The sequence below is a fragment of the Melitaea cinxia genome, chromosome 23 (assembly GCF_905220565.1).
Source record: "Melitaea cinxia chromosome 23, ilMelCinx1.1, whole genome shotgun sequence".
Classification (NCBI taxonomy): domain Eukaryota; kingdom Metazoa; phylum Arthropoda; class Insecta; order Lepidoptera; family Nymphalidae; genus Melitaea; species Melitaea cinxia.
In genome coordinates, this window is record NC_059416.1 from 381323 (window position 1) to 407390 (window position 26068).

General features: G+C 34.5%; 2 protein-coding genes across 2 annotated transcripts in view; one reads left to right on the plus strand and one right to left on the minus strand.

The window, feature by feature from the left end:
- The window catches only part of LOC123665238 (complexin), a 417462-nt gene that overhangs the window by 181800 nt on the left and 209594 nt on the right, over window positions 1–26068 (plus strand). The window lies entirely within an intron of this gene.
- LOC123664910 lies at window positions 2251–3204 on the minus strand. The gene has a single exon (XM_045599279.1). It carries the CDS (start codon window positions 3202–3204, stop codon window positions 2251–2253), a length of 954 nt encoding a protein of 317 aa, XP_045455235.1.

Here is a 26068-nt window from a genome sequence, read left to right on the forward strand (position 1 = left end):
CTGAACTAATATCCGTAACTTGTGATTCACAACCCCCAATAACCACTTTCTGAGTTCTATTACTGATATATGACTTAAACCACCTCCACAGGTTGCCCCTTATTCCATTGTAAGCAATTTTTTCTAATAATATTTTGTGATCGACGCGATCAAAAGCTTTGCTGAAATCTGTATATATGCAATCAACTTGTTTGGAAGTGTCAAGAGCTTGAAATAGGTCAGTAGTGTAAGATAAAAGATTAGTCACTGTAGATCTTCGCTTAACAAAACCATGCTGCTGTTGCAAGATAGAATTCTGCAAACGAGGATAAATAAGGTTATGAACCAATCTTTCAAAAACTTTCGAGAGGACAGATAAAATAGAAACAGGTCGATAGTTTTCTACGTTTCTTTTAGAACCGCTTTTATGCACAGGAACAATACGAGCAGCCTTCCAAATTCGAGGAAAAATACCCTTATTTAAACAGCTATTATAGATATAATACAGAGGCTCATCAATGACTGTTGCAGTTTCTTTAAAGAAAATGGCAGGTATATTATCAATTCCAGCACCTTTACTGACATCCAGGACTTTAAGGTAATTACAAATATTTGTTCTAGGTAAATAAACATTGCTCAGTATTAAATCTGATGCGTTACTGTAAGTAAGACTATTGTCAGTCATAGATTCAATATTTGCGGCAGACGGTTCAAATACTGAGCTAAAATACGAACTAAATAACTCACATGCATGCTCCAGGTTATTCGCAACTGTATTTTTATATTGTACATTACAAGGTATATCGTTAATACGCCTACGATTTGATATATACCTCCAAAAATATTTAACATTATCTTTTAAACTTGATTCTAGCGTATTCATATACTTCTTATAACATTTATTCGACTCAGTTCTGAATTCCCTTCTGTATATTGAAAACAAATTATAGTATGACTCACTTTTATATTTTTTCATTTTGATCCAGGCTTTATTTTTTTTCTTATATAATTCAATAAGTTTATATGAAAACCAAGTAGGATAGGAATTTGATTTTATTAATTTCTGTGGTATGTTCTCTCTGACTAATTCATAAATTTTTTCGTAAAATACAGATACAGCGTCTTCAGGCTCTTTATTTGATAATAGTTGTGCCCAATCTGTATCGGAAATTTTTTGTTTAATCGAGTCATAGTCGGCTTTATTATAACAATATTTGTAACTCGGTTTGCACCGCAAACTTTTCTGATCGAATTTAAATGGGACTGAAACCCAAAAAGGTGGGTGGTGTTTATCCGTTGATATTAACGGCATAGTCACTGTTGCTAATTCACAGTCAAATCTACTAGTGAAAAACAAGTCCAAAATGCTATTATTGAAATTTTTTAAAAAATTCACTTGATGACAAGAAGTAATAGACATAAAATCATAAATGCATCTATATGCCAAGTTCAAATCACTACTATTACTTAAATCACAAATATCATCACTATTCCATGACAAATTTGGCAGGTTAAAGTCTCCGACAATAAATATATCAGTTATTTTTTTAGTATGTGTATCTAACAACTTATCCCGTAAAGAGCTAAAATAGTCTACGTAAACCTGGTTACACTGTTTAGGTGGTATATAAACTGCACAAATACAGCAATTATGTTTTGCGAGTGTTAATTCAATAAACACCTGATCGACAATAGGAGGGAGCGGACCGATGGTAGCGGACATGCAGCCAGCGCATAGCACTCGCCGCACAGCCACCAGTACTCCTCCGCCGTCACGACGTCCACACGCTTCCCGCGTGCGGTCTGAGCGAAATACAATGTACCTGTCGTCTATGAATTCATTGTCCTTGATCCCCTCATGCAACCATGTTTCAGTTAATATTATTATATCATAAGAGTGTGCAAGAATGCTCATATATAATGTATGTAGTTTAGTCCTGAGGCCACGGCAGTTCTGATAATAAATAGATAAATCTGCGTTAGCCATAGTTAATAGGGTATTTAATGAAGGATTTAGTTAATATTTAATTTAAACATCTTTTAAGTACAATATATATGTATGATATTTCATACCTTAATCCCCATATTATTAGGTAAATTACATATATAGAATTAATTATTTTTTTGGGGTTAGAAATAAAATAGTAGTCATAAATAATTTTAAACGTAAAATTATAAACAATTTTATACATTAATTTTAAAACACTTACAGTCACACTTACAAAATATTTCAATGTAGAATTTATTTTTGAGTAATAATATGTATACAATTTAACACTTATGCGACTTAATTTTGTTTTTGATGTCCAGCTCATTACGTACAGCAAATATAGGTGAATTATCGGTTTGACGTACAAGTATGGTGCCATTTTTGACCCACACATACTTAAAGTTATTATTCTTGGCTTCTTCACGACAACAGCGAAATAATTGCTTGTTTCTGGCACTAAGATGTTCATTTACATAGACATTTTGAATTGTTCCCGAAACAAGTAGCTTGTCAGACTTAAGTCCCTTAGATGCTCTCGCAGCAGCGATAATATTATCACGAATTATTTTGGTTGTGAACCTCACAATCACGTTCTTTGGCCGATTATTAGTTTTTTCAATATGAGGCACTCTATGAATCGAGACAATATCTTGAGCATTAATTGGATGCTTAATGACGCACCCTAACTTCTCCATTATTACTAATAAATTCTCGTCACGGCGCTCAGGTAAATTTGCAATTTCTATATTGTGGGATCTAGCCTGTTGTTCCATGGTGTCTAACCTATCTTGTAACACCTGGATCTGTCTTTCCTCGGCAACATTCAGCTTAATTTTTTTTTCCATCTCCTCAAGACGTTTTTCAAAGTTATCCTGCCTTTCCATTGTGAATTGAAGAGACTTCTCAAAAGTATTAAATCTTTCACTCAGCTTCTCAAAAGAATCTCGTATGGATAGTGTCATCTTTTTAACTTCTTGTTCAATCACAGATTGTACAGATTTTAGAACAGAATCAATAATAGTCGAGCTTAAATCATCCTTCCAGCAATTTAATTTCTTATCAATCGTGTTCTCAATAACATTTATCACAGAATCGTTAATTTCCATTTCAGGCTGCTTGCGTTTACGCATATTAATAAAAGAATTATCAGCAGAACGCACAGATTCGGGTAGATCTGGATTCGATAAAAATTTTACTTGCGGGTTAGACGAACTTGCTGGCGGCGATCGCTGCATCATTAGTTAACTCGGTACACACAAACTTAGTTCTTAATATATGGGTCACACGGTCTATATCTATTCGCACTTAAACTCGTTAAATTAAAATTAGACTGAGAATTCACATACGCGTCTGCACAAAACGGGTTTCACAAGACGAAAGTATTGAGTAATATTTCGTTATACTCAGAATACACTCAACCTTATTCTGATGTCTGAATCCTTATTGAAACTTCATATACACTGAGGGTTCAATGGCTGCCTTGTATGCTCGTCGTGTATTTTAAACATTTTTCAATTTACAACAGTTCCTCATATTTCCGCAGCGAAACTTGTAGAATATCTCGTACGTTTTATAAATATTTATGTTGAATGCAATAAAATGTTTCAGACATTTTTATTAGGTACGAGCTAACTCGGCAATTTTATGTTCCATGTTCGTTAAAAATTGTATTCAGTTTTTGTTGAAAATTATTTTGTTGCAGCGCAACTTTTGGACGTTGTAATAAGGTTTTCTTGCAGATTAGTGAGCAGTGTTTAACACAAATTTGTAAAATTCTTCCAGTCTTTTTAGGGCTTACAAAAAGAACCCATTCTTGTTGAAAACGGTATTTGAGCTGACATTGTTTATCCTGTCATCACTGTGGTGGAAAAAGCTAAAATCAGTTAGGTAAGCCATGTAATACGCTCTACTTTGTGACTAAACGCAGAAAAAAATCTCCACGCTGAAAATTTCAAGAACGACTACTATTAGATCTGAACTGATTTGACTGCCTATGACGCCCCACTATTGGGCAAAGACTTCTTTATCAATATAGGAGACTAGTTGCAGCTAAACCATCAACACTACTCCACTACGGTATTTATTTGGCAAATGATTTCCTTGGAGGGCCAATGGCCAATCAGTAGTCCACCAGCGAGTAGTCCAACCAATGAGTAGTCGCTATTAGGTGTTTATGATAACGATTGGAACCAACGATTTTGCGTGTTCTTCGACGCTCGGTTTTTAAGATCCTGATATTCACATAACCTTTCCAGAAACATATAATTGATTATTTATCATTTCAGACTGTAACATACCGCTGCTAGGCATGTGTCACTTTTAGCCATGTAGGGTGTAGGTAAATAACGCTAATCAAACTTAGAATGCTTAAACATCTTCAACAGTGTAAAACTCAAATTTATACTAATTTTTTTTTTTTTTTTTTACTTTCAGGTAATTGTCATCTTGTTACAAGACAAGGAAACTCTTCAGGTAATTTATTCGATAAGACTATCAATAACTAGATGTTCAAGATGTCTTCTCTCGTCTTAAGTCTAATATCCGACATCTCCGTTGACATTCATGGCTATGGTCTTGGTACTTGGTGGCATAGACGATGTTTTGTGGCCCAAATTACTTCTGAATAAAAGAGTTTTAAGTAGAAAATATATGCTTCTTGTTTATCTATCTTACGGTTAAAACGCAGTAACTTTTTTACTAACTTCAAAAAATGGAGGAGGTTCTCAATACGACGGATTTTTTATAATAATAATAAATTTATTTGTGAAAAACATAGTTAAAATTTTACAAAAAAAAACACATAGTACATAATTTGTAACACGACTACAAATTGAACGTAAACGAAAAACAAATAAAAAAGAGTTACAACATAAACTTAATGATTAAAAGTCAAAGTGCCTGGGATGGATATTTGTATTTCAACAAATATTTCTTTTCGGTTTGGATGTCTGTTGTTGTGGATGTCCCCACCATGCTTCGGAGAGCACGTTAAGTTGTCGGTCTCGGTTGTTATCATGTACATCTGATAGCGATCGTTACTAATAGAAGGGAATATATCCGCCAACCGCATTGGAGCAGCGTGGTAGATTAAGATCTGATCCTTCTCCTGGAGAAAGAAACCTATTCCCAGCAGTGGAATATTACAGGCTGAAGCGTAACTAATGAAATATTTACATCTTGCTAAACCATTGGAAGTAAGCAAATAAAAAAAATATTTTAAATATTGTAGGTCAAAGATAAAATAAATACAAAAAAGGTTAAATTAATTTATTCATATGTCGTAATTCTCAACTCGTAACAAAACATCCCGCGCCCGTCACTCATTGACACAACGCTGTACAGTTAGCTGGACAGCTGAAACGTAATTCACGCCTGACCTGTTTTCTACTACAATTTATTAGATATGCACTTGTTTGTTTTATACGTAAATAATATAGATCAATTTTGTTTAAAAATAAATAGATAAATTTAATTTTATTTAAAAGTTTATTATTTTTAATACTACTATTGGCAAACTTATGTACTGTCCGATTGTGGTAAGCAAAATATGTATGACAGACTGATGATCTGTGGAGACCTGCAAAACCAAGAGCATTTTAACTGCGTTGGCATATGAACAGAATACAATTTTATAGAAATATCGTTTAGCTGTGGTCTTCTATGAGACTGACGCGCTTCCCTAGTTGTCAATCAGTCAATCAGTCAGTTCAGCCTATTCAGTGCTGGACATAGGCCTCCCCGATTTCACACCAAACATCCCAGTTTCCCGCAATCCTTTTTTTTACGTAGGGAAAATCCATCATGGATACCCTCTGGCGCAGGGGGCGCCAGAGGGAAGACTGCCGCCTGCCACGATCTCTCACTGTCGAGTGATCTGTCTCATGGCTTTTACGATGCTCGGCAGTGAGAGATCCTGTCCGAGGACCGCCGAAAGCGCACCCCGCTGCGACTCCCACGCGGCGCACACCTCCAGCGTGTGGAGCGCCGTATCCTCTGGTGCCCCACACTCGTGGCAGACTGGAGTCGCCTCCCCTCTCGCGATTTGGTGCAGGTACTAACCGAAGCACCCGTGTCCGGAAAATACCTGCACCAAACGGAAGGTCAGCGGCCCGAACTGCCACCTCACCCACTTCTGAAGGATCGGCCTGATCGCGTCCACCGTCCACTGCCCGGGAACCGGCGGGGCCAGAACCTCCGTCCATCGCCGCAACAGGGTGTCCTACGTCTGCCTCCGCATGCGTGCGACCTCCTCCAATGTTGGGGGCTATCCCCGGGATCTCCTCGCCGCCACAAAGTGGTAAAAAGTAGGTGGTTTCGGCGAGGATAGTTTTTCCGCTATACTCATCCAGCCTACACCGGCAATCTTACGTAGATCGTCGGTCCAGCGGGCCGGAGGACGTCCCCGGTTCGTTTGCCAACACGCGGTCTTCACTCCAGGACACGTCTCCTCCAACGGCCATCAGCCCTGCAATACAGTTGAGCATTTCGAAATTTTAGGAAGATATTTTCTACTCTGCCTTTCGCTAATAAGATTGTTCTCTAAATGTTTTAATATTGCTTATAGACATCATAAAGATTGTTTTAAATTTTGACTTTAAAGTAAAAGCTGCTATTGTATATATAATATTCATATTATCAATATATATTACATATAGCAATATTGTTTATTTAGTTACAATTTAACACAAACAAATAAACAATTTCGATCAAGTAAGTTATCGGTAACCGTAATTCACAACTCGAAACATTTCATCATAGTATCCGTCACCGATGATCGGATAACAAAGTGCCAGCCACTTAATCCTGTTTGTGAGTCAACTGGTCGATGTAATTAGCGCTCCACTTTCAGTTATAAATGTGTAGTTGATGTTCCTTCTCTCTTTTAGTTTAAACGTAACATTTCATTTTTTCTTACTTCTGCGCAGTTTTGTCAGCATTGTCTGCATACTTTTTGCTGTAATTAATTTCAATTTTTTAATACCATTAATGAACTCTCGTTCGATCGACATAAATAACAGAAATGCCTATAGTAAAATGTGGATACTAGAGGTTGATACAAATTATATATTTTCGACAAAAAATATCATTCGTGATTATCATTAAGTTACTATTTTAGGTATAAGACAACAGAAGAAAATGTATATAAAAACTAGATGTACCCGCGACTTTGTCGGCGTGGAATTTTACAAAAAAGTTATCGTTACAAAATAGTTATTGTTGAAAAAAAAAACTAAAATCAAAGCAGCCTAAGCTACTCTTTATTACATCAACTATCTGCCAGTGAAAGTCTCGTCAAGATCGGCGCAGCCGTTTCAGAGATTAGCTAGAACAAAAACAGACAGACAGACAGACAGATAAAAATTGTAATAATTATTTTGGTTTATGTACCGTGTATACATCCATATGTGTATATATATATTACAAACATTCCAATTTTATTTACTTGTATAGATGTTGAAGTCTAGTGAACCTGAGTATGTTTTAAATCTATAGTCAAAACTAATATAGTATAAATAATCAAAAATGATAATTGAAAATTAGGCATAATTTCCTTGACTAAAATTTTAATTTGATTTGACTTAAAATTAGAAACATATAAGTTCTTTGTTCATACTCATATATCTTTAGCTCAATATCTAATCATTCGAAAACTATCAATTACATTAATTAACTCATAAATCACAACAACTGAATAAAAATATTTTTGAACATCACTAGACACTTAGACACTGGAAGCTAATGTCAAAATACGATAGTTTACAAGTATCGATAATAACCACATCGATAACAGCGTCCTCGTAATCACTTCTCGCATCCAAAGTGCATTAACTAGATGAGCGGGTATGACGCGCAAAGCGGTCTCGTTTAATAGCTAAAGTTTGCAGTTACGTTCACCAATTTAATGGATGATGAACTAGCTTAGGTATTATGTCTTTAGTTTTAACTGTAGTTTTAAACTTTTTCAGCCGAGTCTAATAGTTTAATGCAACGTTATTCTGTGACAGTTGTTGTTTTGTTCTAGTAATTGAAATGGTTTTTTCATAGTAGACAGAGATAGTAATGTTTTAATTGTAAATGAGTATCGTCACGTCTAAGCAGAACAAGAATTTTATTCGAAAATGGTGAGCTTCTTGGCACATTTGTACAATGACAATTTGAAGTACTCTAAGCCTTGACATATATGATTTACTAGCTGTTCCCGCGACTGCGTCTACGTGGAATTGAACAAAAAAGTTATTGTTCAGTTTACAGAGTTATAAAAAAAAATTCTAAAATAAAAGCAACCTAAGTTATTCCTTATTACATCAGCTATCTGTCAGTGAAAGTCCCGTCAAAATCGGTCTAGCCGATAGAGATTAGCCGGAACAAACAGAAAAACAGACAAAAATTGTAAAAAATGTTATTTTGGTATATGTACCTTGAGATAGAAAGATAGATATAAAAAGCGGCTATTTTAATGTTACAAACAGACACTCAAATTTTTTTATATTTATTTGTATAGATAATGCAATATGTTTTTAATGTTAAAAATGGTGTTGAACTCTTCTTTAAGATATATTTACTTAGGGTATTTTCATATATTTACATTGTCTAAGTCATAACTCCTTCTTCATGACTCCTTATGATTCCTCCTGACTCCTCCTTTTCCATAATTATTTGCCTTTAGGAAATAACTAGTTTTAGTTTAGTCTATTAAATATTACAAAAATGAGAGACATTTGTTTTCTTAGTAGCCTAAACTTTCAGATACTATTCAAAATAAACATAGGCTTAAAAACATTAGGTTCGATGAGGTTAGGGCACAGCAAGATATTTCCTGTTCAGAGTGTGGAGCAGCTCGACTGTGGTAGTGCCTCGATCTTACAAAAGATCACAGCTAAATAATACTTTTTTCAAGTAATGTTGTGTCCCTTTTAGTGAGTAAGGTGATCAAAACCCTTGAAGGGAATTACGGATAGGGTAGGCGATGCGTTTGCAATGCTTCCGGTGTTGCAGACGTCTATAACTTACGGTAATCGCTTACCATCAGGTGAGCCGCACATTTGTTTGTCGACCTTGTTATTTCTATAAAAAAGACACTATAAAAAAAACACAATATCAAAACAACATTATAATTATGTTCACGCGTGTAAAACTGCAAAAAATTGATCAAACAAGAACCCAAAACACCCTTAACCCTTACTTAAATACCCAAATTTGTACCCTGATAAAAGATTGCAACATCTCGATGAAAGTCCATTAAAGGCCTCACGTGAGGCCTGCATTGACGCGCCACTACGTGTTCGAAATTAATGGCTTTTAGTTGGAAACTTTCTGAAAGGAACGTTTCGTGGAAGGGAAACGTAGGAACATTCCTGTCAGCATTAGGCGTGTCTTGAATTATGTGAGGTTATTATGAGCTTGTTTGAGTTTCTAGTTTATATTTGTTTTTATATCACTGGTTGTTAAAAAAGTGTGTGTGTCAGCTCCAACACACCATTGGAGTTTACTCCTTCAGATCGACTGTCTAAATAGGCCAGAATGGGCTTACTAGTCTAAGTAAAAGATTAATACCATATCAAATGGTAAATAAACTAATCAAATAACGCCATCTATCGGAGCCCTATTGTGTACGAGAAAGGTCGTTCGTTCAGTAAATTTTACTCCTGATATTTTTTTCATCCCGGGGCTGTATTGTTGGTGTTTTACAATAAAATACTTTTAATTATATTACTGTAATATCTACGATTCTTATTTTTGGGCTACCCATTAGGAATTCTAAACATTTTTGAATATCATATCAAAAACGGTGTCGTCTCCTGTCAAAATTTTTCATTGTAATATGAAACTTTGAATAGTTACGGGTTTCTGTAAAGTGGTCGCTATAGACGGCGTCACGGTTCACTTAAACCGAATATAAAAATCATCATATCAAAAATTTCGATCTAGCGGGTACATCGTGCCATAGCTTAATTGGCTAGACACGGTCAGTCGCCGCGTCAACGCGGGTTCGAACCCCGCTGGAGCGAATAATTTTTGATATGATATTCAAAAATGTATTACTGTATTTTATTAGTATATAATTTAAAATAATCTTACTATGTAGTTAGGAAATAAGTAGAAACATGTCTCACTGTATTTTGTCGGTATATTCTTATATATATTTTTACTACTACAGGGGCTTTATTAGAAAATCGACTCTTAAGGAGAGGAAATTTTACAGTCTGCCCTATCCTTGACTCTTACCAGGAGTTCTCGATACATTACTCACCATAAAACACAACACACTTGACTCTATTATGTGGCTGTTACAGTATGTAACGTAAAGTTAGTAGCATACTTCCCCAGTCGTCTTCTCTAACTCAATAAATAATAATTTAAAACTAAGTGTTTGAGATATCGTTAATATTAATCAATCAAAAGCTTTCTCTAAGTATGACTACGTTTGTTTTTACGACATCGGTTTTAGGCTTTATAGTAGGCTATATAGTAGTTACGAGTACATACTAATGTATCTACTATATAATATATATGTACTATGTGCTCACAAATAACGCCTACAAACTAAAACCCTGTGTCATCGTATTCGCAATGAAACAGCGCTCATTTTGATGACAGATTTATTTACTAAATATGTGGATGTAACAAAAACAGTGTATATTAATATACATGTATACACCTGCCAACCCAGCAGTTATGCCAGGAAAATAATAGACAAATAGGCAACCCAACGTTTGCATTTCCAGTCAGTTTCGGCTTCATACTGTCGGTAGGTATTAAATTTATTCTTTAAACTCGCAGGTGAACTTTTAAATAAAAATAAATTTATCACTTTTGATTTATATATAGCCTGACCAGGAATTATTAATCAACTCTTTGGTGATTAATTTTATAATATACTAAAATAAATACAAAACAATTTTCATTCATTAAGCAGTTCGTCCCTAGTTCGGATCTCCTAACATAGGCTCACAGAACTGTCGATCTGTAGTCTTTACTAATAAATCACATGTAAAATAAGTATTATTATAATACATCATTTTAGTAAAATTTCATGTTAATAAAGTGCACGGGCATTTTGGAGCCTGTGGATGTTCATTTAAAATAAAAAGAAAAATATATACCTATTCTACCTTTCCCAATTAAATTCATACCAATTTTCAATTCTGCCGATTGATATAAAACTGATGGCCAATAAAACCTAACTCAGGCAACCTTTAGAAATCGTTACAACCAGCTCTCAGTTTCCAACTTTATGGCCACTTCACACTGACGTCTCATTTTATCGTCGAGTCGCTCCGCTAGTTCCTTTCATGGCAAACTTCCAGAGACTTATAATACGTGATCTACTTAGCGATTCTCGTGCAATTTATATGTCCTGGATGTTATGTTAACCTATATACGTTGGTTTATGTGCGTACTATCAACTACATAGTTAAATTCTCATGTGCAGGTTAAACTACTGTCTAATATAGATTTCAAATGTAATATAATGGTCTGATTTTTCATCGCTAGAAAGGTTGCTCTGCGCTCCTTTGCGTTATATGTTTGGTGGGTTTTTTTTTGGATTTTTATTTTTGTTTTTTACTGTTACAATTGTGCCACTGCATTACATTTTAAAATCATTTTGGTAAACCAAACATGAGATAAAACTTTGTCACTAACTAAAAAAAGTCTTATCAATTAATTATAGAGCCATTTATCCAGGCTAACTGAGAATGTAAAATCTCGAAATTCAACAACACACTTCTGTCTGTCTTCTGACTTCTTACAGTTTGACTGTGAGTTTGTCTAAATATAATATATACCTTTAAAATTCAGTTATGTTTGACAAAGGAAGTTAAACATGATTTGTTATAGACGGTAGCATTGCACCTTGATACTGTCGGTCTGAGACCTAGTACTATTGTTTAGAAAGTGATAACGTTATTACTACAACGTACATGATCGTTAGCAGAATATTGTGTTTTCGAGGAACAGACAACACTACTAGCTATAATAACAACTACCATTGGCAACATGCAATGCAGCCATTTCGTATATGCAAATAGGTTCATGAAAGTCAGACAATGATCGTAGTGGAATACTCGTCCAACTTGTAAACAATTGTATTTTTTTATGTCTGGCGTGAACCTGGGAAGGCCTATATCCAGCAGTAGACTGTAATAGGATGAACTGATATACACATATTTTAGTGGGATTAGTTTACATTTTAAAAGGCTGTTTGTGGGTTATTTGTACCATTGTTTTCTCTCTGTTTTTATTTTTTTATCTACTTTACATGTTCGCGTTCACTTCGGTAATATCCCTTGGCTTGGTGGATATATTCCCTACTATGAGTAACGATCAGGTGTCAATGATAACAACCGAGACCGACCACGTAACGTGCCCTTCGAGGCACGGTTTGGACACCCACAATGAAAGACAACAAGGCCAGATAGAAATATTTGTAAAAATACAAATATCCATTCCGAGCGGATATCGAACCCACAATCGCTGGTTTTCGAGCCACCAGAAGACACCCACCAGTACACCATACCGATGTCACTTATTAAAGATTACTATTAATTTTACACACATGCATGTATTAGCCAGATCCATGAAATTTAATAAACACTTAATTTTACTGTTAGCACTGTAGACTACTCAAAGTAGTAAATATCAAATGTCGAGCATCAAAAATTAAATTTGACGTAACCGCGTAAAGTTAGTTCTAATACAATCTTTCTCGTTTGGTAGTTTTCTTTGCATCTTACAATATTACTTAGACACGAGTGCGGTAAAGTTTCTCCCAAGCGACGCGGTCTTCGATGCCGTAATGGTCTCCACTCGCTGGCAACTTTATAACCCACAGATGGTTGGTTTATGTCAGCGTTTTCTGACAGCGCTCATGTTTTATGGAAACCTTTTAGGAAATCTGCTGATGTTGCCGCGTTTTGTTTCCTTGAAGGCCTCTGGTTTTCTTAAGTCATAGTATTTTTGTGAAAATTGCAAATAATTGAAAATTTGGTGTGAATGTGGAGTCTGTCAGCGGTCCAAGCACTTTTAAAATAGTGTTTACAATTATAGCTTTGTTTTTTTTATAACCACATTTTAATTTTAAAGTGCTTTAGGCTTTTAGTGTCTGATAATTTATAAAAGAACCTTTACTATTTTTAACGCATTGTTCAGTATTTACTGGAAAAGGCCATTTTCCGCTGAGCTACTCAAATATTTACTTACTTTTCAACTTAGGTATTATTCAAGGTTTCCCTTTCCTGAACCTAATGTTGAAACAGAACAAGAATAAAATTTTTGTCTGTATCCTGTCCATTTGCCTGGCACAGAAATAACTAAAAAGACCACTCACACACATTTGGAAAAAGCTGATTATTATTTATTTATTAGGTCGACAGGCGAGTGTACAAACCACATGATGGTAAGCGATAACCCTTGACGCCTGCAACGCCAGAAGCATTACAAGCGCGTTGCCGATCCTACCCTCGACTCCCTCTTATGAACATCGGTCATTTCACTCACTACAGAAACACAACACTGCTTAAAGGCAATATAATTCAATCAGAGACAAAAATATGTATACAATATTAACCACCCATACAGTTTTGTAATAAAGTTAACGTCGATCATACCATAAGATTAGGTATTTGTTTCTTAGTATTTGGTAAACTCAAAACTGCTGGACCGATTTTGAAAATAATTATCAGAGGAATAGCACTGGTAAATGTTATAAATGAGCGAAGTTATATTATAACAGGAGAAAACGGAGAAGCCGAAACCGCGTAGTCCACGTGGGTAAAACTGCGGCTGGAAAGCTATTATGACAGTAAAATGGTTACGGAACTCAGAGTATTCGCGTGTATCACGTCTGACTGTTCTAATCTTAATGGTATGCTAACAGTGGCGTGTAGTGTAAACATTTATATTGCGGAGTAGTAAATAGACGCGAAAAATATGTCAGAAGTAGCCTATCAGCTGGACTAGTATTGTACATATATACAAACTAGCTGTGCCCGCGACTTCGTCCGCGTAGAATGTAAAAAGTAATTGTGTTCAGTTTGCAGAGTTACAAAATAAATAAATTTCTGTAATAAAAAAAAAGCCTAAGTTACTCCTTATTACATCAGCTATTTGTCAGTGAAAGTCCTGTCAAAATCGGTCCAGCCGTTTTAGAGATTAGCCGGAACAAACAGACAGACAGACAGATAGATAAATATGTAAAAAATGTTATTTCAGTATAGTACCGTGTATAAACTATATATGCATATGCATTTAATAAAAAGCAGTTATTTTAATATTACAAACACACTCCAAATTTATTTATTTGTATGGATAAAAGAGTAATTAGAGAAACAAAAATTAGAGTGGCGGTCAACATATGTAAATGGAAGGAAATGCTAATAATTGTTTATTTTTTATTCTAATTTATCGCGGTACCCACTTTTAACATTTAGTACCTCTTTTTCTTGAATTAACGCGGGTAAAACCGCGGTGAAAATGTCGGTGTTAAAGTTCAAGAATATTGATTTTATTTTACCCAAAATAAAAATATAACCAACGTAATTACTATTAATACTCATGATTACGGCGATAATATAAAGAAACTAGCTGACCTCGCAAACGTTTCTTTGGCATATATGTTATTAACCCGCTTAATCCCCCCCCCCCCTATAACTATAACTTAGGGGTATGAAAAATAGATGTTGGCCGATTCTCAGACCTACCCGATATGCCCACAAAATTTTATTACTAAAATCAGTCGAGCCGTTTCGGAGGAGTTCAATGTTTAACATCATGACACTAGAATTTTATATATTAGATTAAACAAACAATACGTTTTTGTTTTTTATCACTTCTGAAATTCGATTTAACAAAGTTTAGCATTAGCTATTACTTAACGTAATACCAAAGTTGCTTCGTTAAAAGAAGTACGTAGATTTATGTGAAACGTTTGTCCCAGTTTTTGAAATTGCGGCAATTTTATTGCAGGTTTCCAGCAATAATAGGTCGTTTCGTACAAAGGCGTTAATTTCCCGTAATTCTGCACCTGTTTCAACCTTAACTAACTGCCTAAAGAAAGTGCTTCGCGATTACTGTTACTAGTGCTTTACAATGACGCTAAAACCATTTAGTGTTAAGAGGGTAAAATCACACGTTGATTTTTTATACTATAATAGTATGGCCAACCTTGGTAAGTAGTATCCAGCAATACCAGGAGTACTGCAAGCAAGTTGAACCCTACCCTCGCCCATTCCCAGAAGCGCCACGTTACCACGGAAGAAACAGAGGAACGAACACGGAGGATGGACGAACTTGAGAGAAGTAGTTTGTGGCTGTGATCTTATTTAAAGTCAATGTACTTCCCTTGTCGAGCTGCTTTAAATTTTGAGCAAGATATATCCAGCTATCCTCTTCGTCAAAAAACTATTATTTACTATATAAAGTCAGGAATTGGGCATATGATTTGCAACGTTGTTTTCCTACGATAGAAATTAGAATGTTTTTCAGTTTTGAGAAGGTTTATATTAGAATCAAATGATTAACGATGTTTGATGATGAAACCATTGAAGCTGTGATTGCATAGATAGGTAATCCATCTCACCATTTAAAACCCAAATGTTATATCTATTTTATTTGAAAGTTCTTGCACAGTTGGGACACCACCGTGATGTCCATTGGAATCAGCCGTTTAAAATTTTTCTTAGTTCATTCAATTTACTACCCCAAGCTCTTACACTACACACTTTTTAACTATTCATTTGATTAACTAGCAGAAAGTCACAAAAACCTCAAACGATACACTTCAACTTTCTTTAACTTCATGAAGTAAAAAACTCAAAGTCTAAAAGTCACTCGCAATCGGATCAAAGGCTGAGACTAAAACTGCAGAGACTTCAAAGAACATTACGCCATGCATTTGAGAAGTCGAGTGTAATTAGGCTCGCTTAAGGAGTCATACAATTATAATTATTCACTAAGTCATAGTCTGACCTACATGTGCATGCATGTGTGCGTCGGTCGTGTGGATTATGTAAATAGCATTGTTTGTGAAGGTTTCAACGTTTTCTAACCTTAATACCTATAATTGGATTTTAAAACGCCACATTGACGCTCGTTGAACTTCTTAAAGGTTGTTTGAAGAATTGTTAGTACCAAATGAATTATCTATTTTAATAATGGTCGACTGATCATTTTTAATTGGAGTGAGAGTCTTTTAAGTTTCTTGCCAATTATTTTCAGTAAAATCAATATTCCAATTCGGTCTTAGCTTCATAATATGAATTATAATTGACGACGCTTGGCGCAGCGGTCACAACACTGGTTGTTGCGTTTGTGGTGGTGGGTTCAATCCCCGCTCATGACAGAGATTTATATTGGCCATATAGATGTTTATCGTGGTCTGGGCGTTTGTGCTTGTGTATTGTGTGTGTTTCCGGACCCCCGACATAGCAGAAAATCCTACTGGTGGCAATTGAGTCGGAAGCGTTTATTTATTTATTTATAATTAATTAATCAATTAAACTATTGTTTAGGATGACGATTGCAGCTTCCTTTTCAAGTCTATAATAAAAAAAGTTACTTAATAGTTTAATTTTTTATTAAAAAAAAATATTCTGTCTTTAATAACCTTAGCCATTAAAGTAACTTTTACAGACGTGGTCTTCATTAAATTTAAATGTGACCGATGACAAGCATAACCAATTAAAAAAAAAATTATCATCGGAATCACACAAAAAAAATTAAAAAAAAAAAACATTTGAATTGAGAACCTCCGCCATTTTTAAATCAGTTCAAAACAACTCAGATATACTTGACACACTTGCAACTACTAGGTACTAGTTTTCATACTAGATAGGCTTTTAATGATACCGCTTTAAGTCAAATATAAACGAGGCACGGAACGAGCAGCGTTGCAGTAAAACTTCTATTTTAGTTGAAGCGAGCTCTTTCATTAGAACGTAGATGTCTGCGGGCAGTTTTAAGGTCAACGCACTTCAACCGGTATTAACTGAATGCGATTAAACATTGATGTGTATTGCGTCAACTGAGGCGGGCACAGTAGGAAATATCCTTAAAATCTTTATCAGCCCAATTGGGGAAGCACCTCGACCTTACCGAAGATTCATCATCATCATCATCATCATCATTTCAGCCTATTGCAGTCCACTGTTGGACATAGGTCTCCATAATTTCGCGCCATATTTGGCATGTGTGTTCAAAAATTACAGCTAAATAATACTGCTAATATAAAATATTAGTTGTCAGTTCGTAATGGCTACTGATACAAATATCAGAATGAACTTCGGATTTTATCGCGGTTTATTAAGGTTTAATATTATTGTACAATATTAACAGCTTATTTTAAAATTTTGAAGATTAAGTTCTTATACTTTACGTTGTAGTTTTGTTTGGACTGTGTATTTAAAAATCGCTGGGCATAGTCCTCTTTCCCCATGTAGGAGAAGGATCAGAGCTTAATCCGCCATGCTGCTCCAATGGGGATTATTTAGAAATAACAATATTTTTTCGTCACAAGAAGGTAGCTACTAAGAATGTAAAACATCGCACTGGTAAAAAAATACAATCTAAACATTTTTATTGTTCTTTGGTATAATAATATGATTTTTCCCTGAAAAAAAGTCTAAAAGCCGCGGATATGTCAAGCTTACACCAGAAATATGTCAACATACACATACAATAAGAGAAAAAGGTCCAAGGTACGTTTCTCACTGTTACAATATTATAAAAAGCGAGCAAAAAAGAAGCAGACATCCCTTGACAAATTATATTATGTGACTCGAATGGACCGTTCGTTTACAAATAAATATTTCTTCTCTACTCTCGAGACATCACACGTGCTATTTACGTTATTGTACGAACCGGACAGATGGAGTGTATACAGAAATTGTATTCGATTGATAAATACATTCATTTAAATAAGTTTTTACTGACTTCAAAAATAGAATGAGGTTTTCAATTCGACTGAATATTTTTAATGTGTTTTAAGTGATAACATTTTACTGAACACACCGTTTTTGATGATTTTTCGAAGTTATAGTTCTTTCGGCTTCTTGGGGAAAAATGATTTGAATAAATTTTTACAATGCGCGCAAACACTGTCACAAAAAACCGACACCCTGAAGTTAGCTAGTCAACGAAGAAGCTAGCAACGTGAAGTTAGCTAGTCAACGAAGAAGCTAGCAACGTGAAGTTGGCTAGCTAATGAAGTTTAACTTCTTACGTGCGGACATAAGTACACACACAGACACACTTTTTTTAAACAAACACAATTATATCAGTGAGAACACAAACATAGATAGATACGAAATCATTATTTGCAAAATCGTTTACTTGTTACTGCCCAGGTGTTTCCAACTTGGTCCTACCCAGATGTTTCCAATTACATAGCGCAGACACATGTAGTTTTACCTAGCCATTTTACTTGCGTAGTGTTTACTTACGTGGATTTTGTGATAAAAATAATTTTAAAATGTTTACGAAATTTATAATTAGTACTAGAAACATTTTCAGATTCATTATGTCAGAAATACATCTGTATTAAAAACTCCTTTCAAACCATCCTTACAAAGTTTTGCACTTACAATGTCAACGAGTAGGTATTAAGTGAACTGATAACTTTTCTTAATAAGTCTTACGTGACATGAAAATAATTTTAGACTCGGAATATTAACTCCGAAGTTAACCAGAGTAGTGTAGTCAGAGTCAGTATGACTTAGAGAATATTAATATGTATAACATACACACACGGTCGTTTGTCCCTTATGTAGTCAACTTGATGCCTGTATTACCTATTTATTATAACTATTTTAACCGACTTCAAAATAGTAGAAAAAAGCCTTTAATTTGACTCTAGTTTTTTTTTAATGTGTGTTACATTATAACTTTTTTTAACCGAAAGATAGTGCTTTTCACGTGGTCCCATTTAAATTTAATTGAGATCTGACAAGTACTTTTTAACCCTAGAACCCTACATGGGGTGCTGGTGTACCCCAAAGCGATTTGTTTTGTAATTATTTCTGTTTGTATAGAATCCATAGGTTTCGACATCCATTGTATTTTAGTTTTGTGTTGAACGCTTTCGATTGATTAGTGCAGCGGTGACAGTTGCACTGTGTAGACATGTTTACAAGCTACGTGGGGTGACCCCGTACCCCAGTGTAGGAAAACCGTAAGTATTTTTTTAATGTTAGTGTTATATCATTCATTTTTTTTGAAGACTATTTTTAAATAGTTTTACTATTTAAATTACTTTAAGCTTTGTATATATGAAAACTCGACGTTTTACCCATTTTTGCGCAGCAATTATTCAGTTAGTGAATTAATTATTCATGTTTTTCAGATGGCTGTCAGTCGAGGATTGAATGACAACGACATCAGTTCTATCTTAGACCACGAAACTGGTGACGAAGAAGAGGGAGATGTCATAATTCAAAGTCTATTAGCAGAATTAACTGAGGTAGGGCACAGCAGGAATTTCCTGCTCAAAATACGGAGCAGCCCGACTGGGGTAGTACCTCGACCTTACAGAAGATCACAGCAAAATAATACTGTTTTCAAGCAGTATTGTGTTCCTGTTGGTGAGTAAGGTGACCAGAGCTCCTGGGGGGATTGGGGATTGGGTCGGCAACGCGCTTGCGATGCTTCTGGTGTTGCAGGTGTCTATAGGCTACGGTAATCGCTTACCATCAGGTGAGCCGTAAGCTTGTTTGCCGACCTAGTGACATATAAAAAAAAAAATCTGATGATGAACCCGAAGGTCTAATAGAAGATTTTCGCATAAACGTAGATGAAAAGGCTGTAATTGGTACCTGTGAGAAAGCACCTACGGATACGACCTGAAACGAAGAGATTAATAATAGTGCTGATAAGGCGACTTTACATGAATTATCACAATATTTGATAAGGAAGGAAGGTTTTGGAGGTGCCAAGGGTTCTTTATGGAAAAGGAAAGAATTATGAAAAAAATACTCAGTCCAAAAAAACCCAACGTTGGCCAATGAGCTTATTTTATGGGTGTGGTATTAACTCTTGGGTCCTCAACAAGTGTTCAAGAGCAAATAATAAACCAAACATAAAGTTTAGACGCACTTTTTTGAAAAAGATAGGCTTAGTTCTCATTTGTGAAGATTTGGAAGAACGTTATCAATAACCGAATTTGAGGGGGGATATAAAAGTGTCTATTGCAGCAATCCTCAAAAGACAACCGGATTTTCCCAGGTCTGTTCCTGTGCAGCAGATACAAGGACGTTGTGGCTTTTGTCCAAGTTCCAAAGACATAAAAAGCAAAACGACGTGCCATAAGTGTAAAATACCTATTTGTATGGAACATTAGATTAAAGTCTGTGAAAAATGCTCAATTTGATACTAAGATTTTATTCTAAGACTGATTTGTTATATAAGTTCTTTTTATTTGATAATAAAAAATATTTTCATACATTGGTTTCTTTTTACAAAAATTACACGCAATTTTGTATGGGGTACTCTAGCACCCCAATATAGGAATAACTAGTGCCCAGGATAGTGTAGGGTTCTAGGGTTAAGTTATTGCTAATAATGCGTCTTTACTTGACTATTTTTTCGTCTACCTACGTTGTATTACTTGTCGATATAATTAAACTCGGTTTTTTTTGTGAGCAAACACACACAGTACATAAGTATTACGCTCAGATTTGGTAAAGCAAGATATTTGACAACTGACCCAACGATAATATGTGGTCAACTTTAAAAGAGTGATTTTGATTGGTTTTATGTGTGTTTTGATCCTAAACAGAAGATTCTCATTCTCTGACGACTGTTAACTTTTGAAAAATACTGCTTTTTTGTTTACGTTCAGCCTATTTTTTACTTTATTATACGTACAACGACACAAAGAGACGGGTCCAATTATTGTACTAGTTGACCTCGCAAACGTTGTTTTGCCATATGTGTTATAATCCCCCCCCCCTTATAACATAGGGGTGTGAAAATATGAATAATAGATGTTAGCCGATCCTCAAACCTACCCAATATGCACACAAAAATTCATAAAAATCGGTCTAGCCGTTTCGGAAGAGTATTGTAACTAACATTGTGACACGAGAATTTTATATATAAAATATACTTGTGTTTAATATTATCCCTTATAGACGTCGAGGGACAACACGCAAACTTGAGATATTATCAAAGTTTATTAAGATATTTGAAACAGTTATTTCTGAATGTAGCTGAGGTTCGCTTGTGTGAACCTTACAAGCTGTCTTCAAGGCGACGTCGCTTACAGTTAGTCCAATTATATTGAAAACTTTGTTAGTTTTCCTTTAATATTAGACAGCTTACAAACCCTTCGATTTTACTGTAATGACGTGTGACACTGTGTTTTTAGTTATAATAGTTTGTTAGTGAAAGTTTGTTGAAATCACTTTATTGACTATATACTATAGGTGATTATGGACAGAACACATGAGTTCACGCATTTTTGGCGCGAACTTGTGGAGGCCTAAGTCTAGCAGTGGACTGCAATAGGCTGAAATGATGATGATGATGATGATGATGATGATGATGATGATGATGATGATGATGATGACTTTATTGACTTATATGTATTATTATATTATTAACGGACTTTCGAAAAAGGAGGAGGTTCTCAATTCGACTGTATTTTTTTTCATGTATTTTATCTCAGAACTTTTGACTGGTAGGACCGATTTCGATGATTTTTTTTTTTTTTTTTTTTGATCGAAAGGTGATGTGTGGTTTGTGGTCCTATTTAAATTTTTGTATCTGATAAATACTTTTCGAGTTATATTTAATAATGCGTATTTACTTGACTGTTTTTACGTCGACCTACGTTGTATTATACCGCATAACTTTTTATTAAGAGTAGCGATTTTGTTATTTCTTAATTTCTTTGATAACGCGTATTACCTTGATTATTTTTTCGTGTACCTGTAATGTGCAATGTACTTGTCAATGTAATTAACGTCGGGTTTTTTCGTTTGCGACCAAACACAACTATAAATGGCATCTTATAGAATTTTGAAGTCATAATTTATTTTATAATCCTGTTCTCACTTTTAAAAACTTTAAAAGTAAGTATCCTTTTTACTGTTAAAATAGAATAAGAATTGATAATTTTATCTTACCTTTCCCTCAAGAGAGTTCTTTACCTTAACTAATAAATAAACAAATAAATTTATATAAATAAAAATGAATGTTGCTAAGTGCATAACTCGAGAATGACTCGACCTATTCGGCTAATTTAATTTTTTTGTATGTTCCTTAAGGGCCACGGAAGGTTTTCATACTAAAAAAAAATACTATGAACTATTGACAGAACGAAGTCTGCCCGGACAGCTAGTAAATAAATAAATATACTTGTGTTGTTTTGTGGTCTAACGTTTGTACCTACTTTAGTGAGTGCTTAATATTTTCTTTATTATTTTTTGTATCAAATAAACTAATTTTCTTAAAAATTAATATAATTAATGTTTTCGTGTATGTTCGTTTACCTTTTTTTTCTCTATCTAGTTAAATATTTTTTGTCCAACGTCCAATTCGACTAAATCGCGCGTAAAAACTACTAATAAACACTATTTTACTATCATTGGCCACATAAACTCTTATCAAAGGTCATCGAACACGAAAGGGCCGACGAAAAATATTTCAAAGCTTTTCTAAAGGATTTTACGAGGCTCGTTGCGGAACGATCCGGATATCCGGGACGTTTGATGGTCCGCCCGATACAGCCGGTCGATAGACGCGAGATTTATGCGCCGGTATCCGGATTAAAGATATTCCTTTACCTTTTTTTGTGATGTTGTTTTGACGTTGTGGATTTGCATGAGGAATTGTTTTCTCATAGTATTTTATGCGAGTGTCATGCAACCGCTGTATTTCTGTTGTATAAATCATAATATAAATATAATATAAATCATAATCAATCAGAATGTTGACTTTGTGTTAAACATAATGCAGGGAAAAGTATATATGTGTGAATCAATACACAACGCCCCAGATATCCTGTTTATTACCTGATGTTACCATAGACACCATGGAGAGGTTTTCGATCATAATTAATAAAATTTCCGACGTTGGTTTATAATATAAGAAAAAAAAATTAAGCTTTGAAACATTTAAATCGTTTCAACACACACGAGTTCACGCCATTTTTGGCGCGAACTTGTAGAGGCCTATGTCCAGCAGTGGACTGCGATAGGCTAAACTGTTTGAAACATTCACCGACAGTTTCGATATATTTGAAGTGGATTATCACCATCAGATCAAAATATTAAACAGAAATTGTGTTCAGAATTAATAAATGTCTAAAAGTAAACTAAGCCGACTCGACGCGATCACGTAGCACCAGTATTTCCTACGATGGAATCCAGAACAGTGACAATGAAAGCGAAAAGAATTCACGAAATCCTAATGGAATTGAAATGTCTACAACATTTACATTACCCTTTATCCCGAAATTCTAAAAAAATAAATTTAGATTCGGCGTTTTATACAATATTCATTAAAAACTTAATAATAAATATTCATTGAAAACTTAATAATTAATTTTTCAAATTTACACGATGGTATCGATAGGAAATATTTCTATTAATCATTATTATAATATAGTTGATATTACTATTATTATATAAATGATTTTATTAATTTATTATTATACTAGCTACTGCCCGCGACGTCGTCTGCGTGAACGCTATACAGCACCAAAAATACCTACGATTATACCTTTTATAATAACATTCATTAATACCCGTTTCTTCTTTACATTTCATATCAACAGAAAGTGCAGTAACAGAGGGAGACTCTTTTGTAAAATTGACCTTCAAAAAGTGTTTATTTTCAGCCTGCTTTGAATAAATCACTTTATGATGATTCTGCTGAATTAAGTCATAAGTTGTGGCTGAAGCAGATAAGACATAGATGAAGCAGCTTAAAACTTATATAAACATATTTATTTTTAATTTTCTTGCTCATCTCTGAAACGAATTAACGATACAATTTTTAAGAAAAATGTACAACTCCATCTATGACTTTTAAATAGAACTATTAATCTCGCCAACATGATCAAATTTAAATTGTTTATATCCAGAAAGGGATTGATGATGATGTTTTTGTAATCTCATAGATGGCGCTGCTTTAAAATTGTCTTGATACTACTTATATTCATTTAATTATGTTTATCGGCCTAAGTTACTTATATTGCGTGATATTTATAGTGTGAAGCTAGCTTATAGCATGGTTATTATTAACATAATAACAACAACATTCAAATATGCGTCGTTAGATTACGCGTTGAAGAAATAAAGGTTAACTGCTCGTTCCCCGTAGGTTTTATCGTGCTAATATGTAGCCTATATGTTGACCCGACTTCTTAATAATATTCGTGTCAAATTTGAAGTAAATCCATGTAGTACTTTTTAAGTTTATCCCGGACATACATACAGACAAACAGACAAAAATTCTAAAAACCATATTATTGGCTTCGGTATCGATTGCAGATCACACCCCAAGTATTCTTTTAAAAAAAATATTCAATGTACAGTTTTGACTTTCCTACCATTTTATTATATGTATAAGATAATTATTTATTTACACATTTTTTCTACATCAATTCAAAAAAGTGATGACATATCGAAGTCAAAACCAAGTTAGGTGCATATTAGCAGGTGACGTGCAATGGAGCTGCGTGGAAGACCCTTACAGACTGTATAAATCAACCAACAGGGAACCTTTGACACTTTTCCATTTTTTTATTAATGGAAGCAACTGAGGTAGGGGCACAGCAGGAAATTTCCTGCTCATAATCTAAAGCATAGCCCAACTGCGGAAGTACCTCGACCTTACAGAACATCACAACTAAACAAAACTGCTTTCAAGCAGTGATGTGTTCCTGTTGAATAAGGTGACCAGAGCTCCTGGGGGGAATTGGGGGTAGGGTCGGTAATGCGCTTGCGATGCTTCTGGTGTTGCAGACGTCTATAAGCTACGGTAATCGCTTACAATTAAATGAGCCGTACGCTTGTCTGCCTACCTAGTTGTTTATTTAAAAAAATCTATTTTTTTTTTTCATTAAGTTTACCGGTACTAGATTGATTGTTATAATAAAACCTCGTTTGCATTGTACATTACTATTTTTATACTACTATACGTAATTATTATCACTGTATAGTTTATTAAAGATTCCCTAAAGATATTTTTATTACTAAAAACTATATTTCCTATATTAACGTTTCAAATAATTATCAATAAGAACAATTATCCTACCGTGTTTATAAGGTTATACTTAACTATAAGAGTCGAAATAACCAGACCGTGAATGAAATCCCCAGAAGTGAAACTGCACGTAATTCGCAAGTTCCCGCGGGACGTTCCGTGGTACCGGGACTGCCGAGCGGAATTAAATTATCCCTGAACATCCCTGAATCTAACATTCTAGATATCATTGTGAATAAGTTATTGTTAAGCTGGCAATATTAATGATTTGGTGAAATATGAGTTGAAATTTAAGTTATAATTTAAATTCTATTGATAATAATATTTGTTATATAGCAGATTTATATACATGATATACTTATATGTATGTTAAATTACAATAACATTTAATAAAAACAATATGGATTAAAAGTTCCTACAGTAACTAACAACACACTCAACTAGTATAATTGTGTTTGCTCGCAAACGAAAAAAAAACCGACTTCAATTACATCGACAAGTAATACAACGTAGATCGACGAAAAAATCGGTACACCCAGTAAAAAGTTATTGCGGATTTTCAAGAGTTTCCGTCGATTTCTCTGGGATCCCATCATCAGATCCTGGTTTTCTTATCATGATACTAAATTAGAGATATTTCCTATTCAACAAAAAAAGAATTATCAAAATCGGTACATCCAGTAGAAAGTTATACGGTATAATACAACGTAGGTCGACGAAAAAAGCGTCAAGTAAAAACGCATTATTAGATATAACTCGAAAAGTAGTTGTTAGATCTCAAATAAATTTAAATGGGACCAATTGACACACACCACCTTTAGATTAAAAAAAAAAATGTCGAAATCGGTCGACACGGTCAAAAGGTCTGATGTAACATACATAAAAAAAAATACA

Bases quoted from the DNA above. Each gene is read 5' to 3' on its own strand.
- LOC123664910 (XM_045599279.1), bottom strand. From the start codon at position 3,204: ATGCAGCGATCGCCGCCAGCAAGTTCGTCTAACCCGCAAGTAAAATTT.